The sequence below is a fragment of the Harpia harpyja genome, chromosome 11 (genome assembly GCF_026419915.1).
Source record: "Harpia harpyja isolate bHarHar1 chromosome 11, bHarHar1 primary haplotype, whole genome shotgun sequence".
NCBI classification, from domain to species: Eukaryota; Metazoa; Chordata; class Aves; order Accipitriformes; family Accipitridae; genus Harpia; species Harpia harpyja.
Genome location: NC_068950.1, coordinates 150,973 through 160,960, shown reverse-complemented (window position 1 = coordinate 160,960; position 9,988 = coordinate 150,973). Strand labels below are relative to the sequence as shown.

Genomic DNA, 9,988 nt, shown 5'->3' with positions numbered 1-9,988 from the left:
TAAAACAAAATAGTTTTATTAAAATAGAGATTAAAATTCTATTCATAGGAAGCAAGAAGGTTCACAGAATACACAAAACAATGAAGCAGTGGCGCAGGATGTCCCAGGAATGTACAGACATTCTGGGACATCCTGTACAGACAGAGGTTAAAGCTGGAGCGGAGCGAAGACCAAAGGCAGTAAAAGCAGACAGGTGAGGCTGAAGGAGGGGAGATGGGTGGAAGGCTAAGACACAGTGACTGACGGGTAGAAATATCAGAACTGTGGCTGAAGCAGGATGAGAGGGAGACCAAGAAGAGTCTTATTAAAAGACCTAAGGTTACTTTGCCACCACTGCTGTCCTGGTCCTGCTTGACACCAATGGTTGAATGGGATGCTTGGTGGGACGGGGGAATGTGATTAGAAGGGATGTAGGGTGGGAGAGAAGACTGGCACTGGGTGTCCCTTAAGGACTGCTGTAGTTATAGTAACTCCGTAAAACCTGGTCCCGGTCATTGGGGAACAAAACCCAAAGGCAACACATATGCTGCAGCCACCATGGGTAGAAAACCTCCTGCACCCGTGTGGCACCCCCCCGGATGATGGCGAGTGCAGCTTCAGGAGCAGGAGAAGCAGTTAGGTGCACTTTGCCCCTGGAAAGAAACAGTCAGAGGATCACTCAAAGCCAGTCAATCCTTGGTGTGGTTTTAACTGTGCAGACCAACTACCACAGGTTTCTGCATGCTCATGTTCTATGCTGAGGTGTACATGCACAACCCCCGTGATGTACCCAAGCAGATGCACTCTTCCCATTAGTCTTCTTGCACATCCAAACGGATGCGCACACCATCTTAAACACAGTTGTGCATTTTTTGCATGCTTTCAAGAAGAGACATGTTCCTGCAGACACACTCCCTCCCAGACTCCTACATCCTCCTCCAAATACACACCTGGTATTCTCTAATGCTGTATCAGTATCAATCAGGCCCAGGATGCACAGTGTGACAGAGATATTTCTGTTCTGCATGATGAGTTCATGGCGTAGCGAGCTGAAGAAACCATCCAGTGCAAACTTGGTGGCAGAATAAGAAGTGGTGAAGGGAGTGGGTATTTTCCCTGGAAAGGAAAAGGAGACAATGGAAAACACCAGGAAAGTGGCTGTAAGGAGGATGGTGCCATGGAGCGGGAATCTGGGCAAAGACAGAGGCTTTGCCATCCTGCATCAACCCATGTTATGTTCAGATGAGTTTCCCTCTATTTCTAGTCACATGCGGGCACTTAGAAAATTATACCACTTTGTGTGAACACATCCCAGCACAAGAGCCACCACATATGTGGATAAGGGGAGGAAATTTCTTTTGACTTACACAGTAACCAGGTCACATACTGGCCTAAAAAGCCCACTGTCATGGTCTACCTGCAGCCTTCACCTCCCCCATCACATGCAAACATACAGACTGGATCACATGCTGGTGCATCTGGCCATGACATTTCCCTGACAGCAAGGCACGTTACAAGGCAGGGATGAACTGTAGTCTGAACTTGTGTATGGTGATGCAGCTCCCTTGAGTACACACTGAAGACTTTCTCCTGCCTTTCCATCCTGTACAGTAGTTGCAACTACTCAGCAGCCTGCTATTCAGGCTGGCCAAAGCCAGAAGGCCTTAGAGTGGCAGGATGGTCTCAATGCTGAGTCAGAAATGCAGGAGAGATGGGCCTGGCTCTGAGGGACATGAGCCAAACAAGCAGATCTGGGCACATGGTGAGTGAAGAGCAAAGTTCCAAGGGAATGCAAAATGGTGCAACACAGAGAAGGTCTTCCAGAAAACAAGAAGGCTAGCCAGCCATGGTCCTGCTTGCTACTATAAAACGCACAGCTTGAAAATGTCTTGAGAGGTTGAAGTACACAGAGAAACAAGATGTGCTGGGAACCATTGTTTCCACAAGGCCCGCACTTATGCCAGTTAAAGACACTAACCTGTGAGGGAAGAAACAACCACCAGAGAACCTTTATTCTTCTCCAGGGTGGGAAGAGCTGCTGTTGCGAGTGCCACATAACTGAAGAAATTCACCTAGAATGATAAAAGTAGACATGGAAGAAGCAAGAGGGTTTGGAGAGAAGGTCAGCATGAGCCAGAAAGCCAATACAGTGGTCAGAAATGGAAAGGAGCATGGCTTGGATTTGCTTTTTCAAACATCGAGAAAAAAGAATAATCTCTGCGAAGATGGGGACAAACATTGCATCCATGACTCTTTCAGATTCCAGAAAAACCAATGGAGGAGAGTCAGAGCAAAGGTTATTCCTGGGCTTTAACATACAGATTTCTTGACAAGGGACAATCATGTTCCTCTTTTAAGTTCCTCTTGACTGAGCTCAGACTACAACGAAGTGTAACATTCAGCATCTCTTCTGAGCTTGACTGCTCTCTAACTTGTAGGAAATTTCTTACCTGTGATCCCAAGTTCCCTACTCTCTGCTCCTTCCAACATGAAATAGAACTAATATGACCCACCTGACCTAAGAAGACTGAATCAAGAAAACAGCTTATCTATCTCCTCCGTGGTCCTGAAACCTGGTACCTAGGTGATTCTACAGGAAAACTCTGAATCTGTGAGCAGAGACTCAAATGGCAAACACCATTTCAAACAACCTTATTGTGTTCTGCAATGACATGTGTACTTACTATAGATGAGTAGGAAGTGCTTGCTCCTCACCTACTGGTCTTCCTAAACTAGACATACATCGCACAACTGCCTGTAACTACCCATCAATCCCTAGCAGTCCTGGACTAACAGGAGATAAGAAGGACAGAAGGAAGGAGAGAAGTGAAGTTCTTCCCAGACATTCGTCTGCACACATATACAACAACTGAGCAAAACACCTGGCTAGTAACAAAGCCTCCAAACCATTTGACTTGAAGCATGAATGAAATAAAAGGTTTGTTCTCAACCATTGCCATAGACTTGAATTTGCTTTTGAGCTTCCCAAAGCTGTCCCAGGAGAAGCCAGACTCACCCAGTTCCAGGTGAGCTCTTCCTGCTGGGAAACCTCACCTGCATGAGCCAGCGGGTATATTCCACATCTCCAGCCCACATCTGGAAATGGGTCACACCAATGTGGTTCAACACCAGGTAATCCAATCCCCCTGTGGGCAGGAGAAAAAGCAGTCAAACAAAGGGGCCATCCTCTAACCAGTAACAAATGATTGAACTTGGAAATGCCAGCAGAAGGGCTGAACCGCTCCCTCAGAAGGCTAGAAAGTGCTTTACCATGAAGATACATGAAATACGTCCATCTGGGAGCAGCTTTGCTTGCTCCTCAAGGGTAGAATTGGAAGGAAAGCTGTTCTTTGATGGCAGCTCTCTGAAATGATGTTTCAAGGTAGTGCAGACTTGGAACTTAGTTCTGGTGGTACACTCTGTTTTCGAAGTTATAAGTATACAAATTTGTAGCAGAAGAATTATGATTGGTATGGGAATGTATCAGCAGGAACAGCAGAAGGTTTAAAAGAAAGGTATGAATCGATGGCTGCTGGACTGGCAGGTCATCCAGATCACAGCACACTTACACACAGTTTCTTAAGACACCCACATGAGGAAAACCAAGACCATAATGAAGTAATTAAGAAACTCAAATAATGGACAAAAGGATAGTGAGTATAATAGAAAATGCTGCCTAATGACAGTCTGAGCCAAATGAGGCACGACGGAGAGGCAAAAGATCATAATCACTTAACTCCTACAGGACACAAAAGACAATCAAAAAGCAGCACATGGTCACCAAGATCCCAGAAGACACGATGAGGACTCAACAGTGGGCATCCCTTGTCCTTTGTATCACAAGTAATCTTGGCCAAGGTTCTTGGCGATACACATTTTGTTGCTTGTGAGTACTAAAGAATGAGTGAATGCGAATGCATGAGAGTGGGAGTAGTGTGAATCAGTTCTGGTTAAAATAAGACCACCTGCCCCTTCTATACAGTCTTGGAATGAGCTTTGCTACAGGGGCAGGTCACTGCTTTCAGACCTCCCAGTTTCTGCCTCTCTCAACACAAGGCACTATGTTCAGGGTTGGGTGTGTGCAGCTGGTACCTGCTCACATATGGCAAATGCGTATACATGTAGTACCCTGTGACAGGTGAGGTACTGCAGCTGTTGCTATGGGGTGTGGCTTTAGTGAAGTACTACGAGCAAGTACTTTCTGCATACTTTTCTCCTCTAGCAAAAGACATGCCCTCCCCATGAAAGGCAGCTAAAAAGATGGCCACATCCACATTGGTATTTACAAACTGCACACCCTCCTGTCCTAAACATCCCCCTCAGTGAGGAACATGGGGAAACTGAAGCAGGAAGCTCCTACTGGAATGAGAACTATATATGCCTATATACCTGAAGGCCAAAGAGATGCCCATGCTTACCCAGCTTTTGGACAGCAAACTGAACCACCTTTTCAGGCTCTGAAGGGGAAGACATATCTGCAGGGATATAAAATATTTTCTTTGCTCCAAGCGTCAGGCATTTCTCCACCACCTTGAAGAATAACACACACCCAAAGATTAAACAATATGGAGTGGCAGGGGGAAAGAATAGAAATTAGTGCACTGTAAGGCACTGTTTTTTCCCCATACAACTATCAGTGAGAGTCAATTCTGGACAGAGGCACACTTTAAGTCTACCGCTATTCAGCCCATGGAGAGCTCATTTTGCATCCAGACTTTGTTTAACCAGACACTTAAATAGAGGTAACTCCTAGCAGGATGCAGATTCAATCGACCTTGGAAAAGGATCAAGATTCACCTGAAAAAGACAGTCTTATTCAGAAGAACTCTTCTGGAATAAGGCTTATGCTTTACATTAAGTTCTTCTTTTTGTTCCAAAATACTTGGTAAGGCTCTAGCAGTATTCATCTTTCATAGTTCCTTTGCTATGTTGAGTATGTGAAGGTCCCCAGTAATGATACACAGTTTAGCTATTTGCTGAAATAATGCCTTCCAGGCATTAGGAACTATTCTTATGCTCACTGTCCTCAACTCTCCTTTTGCGCCATTTCATAGTGAAGAACTTTCCTTGTAAGTCACCTGTCCCCGCAGTTTAAGACATACCTTCTCTAAATATTGTCCCATTTTATAAACTACAGATAAAGCAGTCTCATCTATTCAAGCTGGTCAAAAATTATTTAACCTACAAAAAGGTTTGAGTCTTTAACAAAACAGCTACAAATAGAACTGTTTGGACTCTGAAAAGCTGCACAATGCACAGGCATTGTAGTTCATAGAATCATAGAATCTCTCAAGTTGGAAGGGACCCATAAGGACTATCAAGTCCAACTACCTGCTCCTTGCAGGACTACCTAAAGCTAAAACCATATGACTAAGAGCATTGTCCAGACACTCCACGAACAGGCTTGGTGCTGTGACAACTTCTCCCTGGGGAGCCTGTTCCAGTGACTGACCACCCTCATAAGAATAACATAAGAACATAAGAATGTTATCCTAGTGTCCAATCTGAACTTTCCCTGACACAGCTTCATACCATTTCCTTGTGTAAATGTTCAGGCAGTAAAAAGTTCAGGCAGTGTATATGCATCCTGTACAGGCCAAGCTCCCTTCTGGGTTACACCTCCTCAGTATGCAGTGTTACTGCCTTCTGGTAAGAAAAACCGTGCATATTGCAGCAGGCACTGGTGTATGGCAACACAAAGTAGCCCATCCGGGAGATCAGTTACAGAGAAGAATGGCACAGGACACTGCCAGCAAATCAGGCTCAAAACATGTCACTGGCACGTTCCATCTTTCTACACAAGTGGAAAGAATTTCAAAAGTAACTAAGCTGTTTCTGCTCAACAACAGTTCTGAAGGAAAATTTATCATGCTAACTGTTGGCTAACTTAACATGCTAACTGCATGCTAACTTAACAACAGCTAAACTGTTGTTGTTTTTTTTGGTAAGAGTCCAAATCTCTTATGTCTTCCCTCATACAAGGAAGTTCCTACCTTCTGCAGCACAGCTTCCCTCCTTGCAGTCAAAACAATTTCAGCACCAAATTTGGCATAATGATATGCCATCTGCTCTCCAATCCCAGCACTGGCTCCAGTCAGGAGAACACGGGCACCAGACAAGCTCTCTTATTTTTGGGAAAGAGAAAAAAAGATACAGAAGTAAGTGAAGGAAGCAGCAGAGGAGCTGCCCTTAACTATTGGCAGAGCTCTAAAGTAGAAACGTGTGTGTAAGTGCCCAGTGTAAGTGCCCAAAAGTCTTGATGCTTCTCCAAACCTAGAAGAGGCAGGACTGACCTGAAGAAGCCATGAGATTAACAATGCTTTCCAATTCTTGCTAGACTGAAAATAATAAAAAATCACCTAATCTTTGAAGAATGAGCTATTTTCCCCTTCTGACAGGTGCGTACGACAAAAAGGTTAGTCATCAGCCACCTCATGTCAAGCAGCCAGCCATATTGATCTGTTTTGGCCTGGGTCGCAGGAAAGCTTGGCTAGCTCAACAAGCTCCAGCACACGGCAGTCAGCTTGGCCTAACATGCAACAGCCAGTTCCCTCCTCCATCCTGACAACACCCAGGTTCATACTTCAGTCATGGAGCAGGAGGCTCAGTCTGACCCACTTCACTCAAGACAGCAGCTGGCATGCTAGAAACCAAACAGCCAAGCCTTGCTTCACCATTCCCATCCCTCCTCCCCAGCTCAGCATTCTTCCATGAAGTTGGATAATGGATAAAATCATGCAGCTGGCATGGCTCAGCTGCCATGGAACAAACCCCAGGCCCAACTGCCCAAGAGGTGCATTGTTTTATTACTGCGTGTTTGTTGTGGACGTTATGCCTAGGCTATCACTGCCAGGGAACAACGATACAATTATGCAAGCTAGCTGTGTCACACGCCTTTTGCCTGTGTTCCTAGACCAGTATCTTTCAAGGATGAAGTTGATTTTCACATTATAAAAAGCTGTACAACATAAACCAGGCTCTGGGCCTTCTGCATATCATTTATTCTTTGCCGTCAGTTTGGAGACATGTCAGCCCTCTTGTGCTGGGCACTGCACATCTACAGAGATGGTTCTTGACCCCAAGGAGTTTGCAATCAAAACAAAAAAAGAGAAAGTCAGTGGCAAAGTACATGTCATTTTTTCGCCACATAGACAGCAGGATGCCTTGTAAATGCTGTTAGACCATTTTGTCTTCCTCTTTGTTTCAAGCTTCTCTTTATTTCTGGGAATGAAGCATTGCTTTATGGCCACCAACTCCGGTAAGACTATGGGCATGAATGAGACCACCAGTTAGAGTTTGCAAATTCAACCTCTTCTCTTACGTGACTTATATTCCAGTTTGGAATGACCCCCCTGGTGAGCCTACCTGGGTTAAAAGTGTCTTTCCAGAAGAAAGCTAGGAGCCCAGCTATGATCCCTGTAGCACAAAGCACTTTTCCAATTGGCTTCATATCCCACCAACTTGTGAAGAACAAAGTGAAGTCTTGAAGCTGAGCACTCCAGCCAAAATACTGTAAATGTCTTCCTCTGATGCTGGAAGCCAACCTGCAAGAGGCATGTAAAGGCCTTTTCTGTCTTGCATGTAAGAGAGGCACTGTGTAGAACTGAGACTCCACCTGAGAAGTCTCTCCACTGGGAGCCAAAGTCACCTTTGTCAAGAATGAAAGATAGGGAGGACATGAACAATCAACACTTTGATAAGCTGCAAAGAAGTTGCTGTTTCCCTGGTGAAGGGAGGGCACACCACAGTCCTGTGAATGGTTTGCATTTGCCCAAGAAAGGTTAGGGCTTGGCTGTGCCAAGCAGTGCAGCTCTGTGTTCAGAGGAAGTAACCCTGGCGGGATGAAAAACGTAAAGCTGCAGGCCTGAAGACAATGAAACCTGCCCTCGTACGAGAGGAAGGGATCCAAAGAGGGCAGAAAACAGGTCTGGAGAAAGCTCAAGAAATCATCACATCTATCTTCCTGCCTTGTTCAACTGTTTTCTCAGCCTTTCATTTGCTCCAGGACAGATGGTCTGGCATTCAGTCTATCTTAAATGAACTGGACTGGGGGAATTATTTTTAAAATGTCTGTCCCTAATGGAATACTCCAGAGAAACTTGTGGAGTCAGCACCAATTCCTCATTTAAACCATGACTTGAAAGTCTCATTTTACAGTAAAAGCCTTCTGCATTTTGTATTGCTGCATTCTATTTCAGATTCTCACAGATACATTTGATGTAAAACCACATCAAATCTGAAATGCAAAACTAATGAAATTATTATCTCTTTTCCAAAATAATACATTATCTGCAGCTGTCAAAAAAATTTAAAACAGATATGAAACCGTGCTGACAAATTACATTTAGATGTGCTTTTCCATGCTTTGGGAATTATACATGCCTGCCGTATGTAAAACAGGGTACAAGGCAGGGAAAAAGGTGAGGGATTTATTTCTGTGCTTCTCCTTCTTTAGAACTTGTCCTACAAAAGGAAACTTCAAAACTTAAGTCAGTATCAAAACTTACTGATACTAATAGCATTCACTTACCAAGCTGAGCATCATTAGCCAGTACTACTTCTCTGTATTTTCTGAGTTTTTCTGTCTTTACAAATTCTTTAGTAGCCAGAAGCAGTTAGATACAGTGACTATAGGAAGAATTAAAAAGAAATTTTGCAGTAGTTCCAGAAGCTGTCTTCTGCAAAATTCACTTTGTCAACTTCCACAGTTCTGCAAACATCTTTAAAACTAGCTTTTTGGGGGGGGGGGGGGGGGACACGGACGACAGCATATCAGGATGTGGCTAATACTTAGCGAGATAATGAAATTAACAGTCTTACCCAGGGTACAGAGATGATCATGGACAGCAGAGTTTGTAGGACTGAGGCCTGGAGAAGATAAAAGGGAAATAATGGGAACAAATATGAACCTCAGTAGCTCGAAGATTCTGAGACAACATAGTAGATATTCTTGAAGTTGAGAAGTTACCAGGTAGATTTGGAACTCAAGGGTTTTAAGTTAAAAAGCATAATGTGATTTTACAACACAACACGTATTTTCTATTTCTATTCATTGTATCTATTTCTACTCCCCTATTACAAACACGGGATCCAGGTCAGCTGAATGTCAGCAGTTCAGACCATCTAATATTTACTTAAAGGTGGATAAAACAAGTACCTTCTGTTTTGAATATGTCTGGATTTTCTTAGGATTAAGAAAAAAGTGAGAAACAGATGCTTGCACTGAGAATTGTGATGGTTTCAGAACACGGCAGGCACCCACAGCAAAAGCTGGCCTTGTTTTGGCCAAATTTTGTGTAAGCATGTGCAAAACCTAAAACATTAGGAGCTCTATTAATTAAAAAAAAAAGAGAGAAATAGAAGAAAGAGACATCTGATTCTAAGAAAAAGATCTTTCACTGGCAATTCCCACAGCTCTCTGAACTCAGTCAGCCTCTATACAACACAAGTTCTCCCTAGTCTACAGGCGAAAAAACCCCTCCTGTCTAACCTTACAGAACGTTCAATTCATTAAAGAATTATTACACTCATAGCTGATGACATTCACCGCAAAAAGCCGTACCGCAGGATAACCGGCACTTCCTACTGCACAACACAAACGAAGCAGCGGAGTCGGTAAGATGGAGCCTTGTCGCGAGCCTTGGGGCTGAAGCCCCGGCCGAGCTTCCGTCCAGATGCGAAGAGCGGCAAGACACCGTCTACCGCCATGTCGCGATACAGCACGAAGAACTGGTGACGGGGACATTCCCGCAAAAGGCGTGGCGATGTGCCCGGCCGACTCGAGGACCGACTACAGAGCCGCCCTCGGCGCGGAGGGGCTCACCACAGAGAGGCACGCGGAGGCGCTGAGCGCGGGCTGCCCGCCCGCCTGCTAGCCCGGACCCCCGCGAGCCCCGCCCGCGGGGCCCGACCTACCTGCGCGCGCGGCCGGCCCCTGCGCCCCGCGGCGGCGGCGGGGGGGGAGGGGCGGCGGCGGCGTCCCCCTGAGCCGCCGCGTGACCGCCTCGGC

General features: G+C 45.1%; 1 protein-coding gene across 10 annotated transcripts; it reads right to left on the bottom strand.

Annotated features, from left to right (window-relative positions):
- Positions 1–9,935, bottom strand: HSD11B1L (hydroxysteroid 11-beta dehydrogenase 1 like). Of its 10 annotated transcripts, none has more exons than XM_052802106.1 (10): positions 9,895–9,934; positions 8,800–8,847; positions 8,510–8,607; positions 7,345–7,627; positions 5,973–6,103; positions 4,398–4,509; positions 3,034–3,125; positions 1,958–2,051; positions 930–1,095; positions 1–632 (listed from the first exon to the last, which is right to left on the bottom strand). In XM_052802106.1, exons 3-10 carry the CDS (start codon positions 8,522–8,524, stop codon positions 446–448), a joined length of 1,080 nt encoding a protein of 359 aa, XP_052658066.1. In that variant the 5' UTR covers positions 8,525–8,607; positions 8,800–8,847; positions 9,895–9,934; the 3' UTR covers positions 1–445. The 10 variants fall into 10 exon arrangements, with proteins under 10 accessions (XP_052658066.1, XP_052658070.1, XP_052658067.1 ...); XM_052802110.1 differs by having other exon boundaries at positions 7,345–7,523; positions 9,895–9,924; XM_052802107.1 differs by lacking the exon at positions 9,895–9,934 and adding an exon at positions 9,542–9,579.
- Positions 9,936–9,988: the final 53 nt, after the last annotated feature.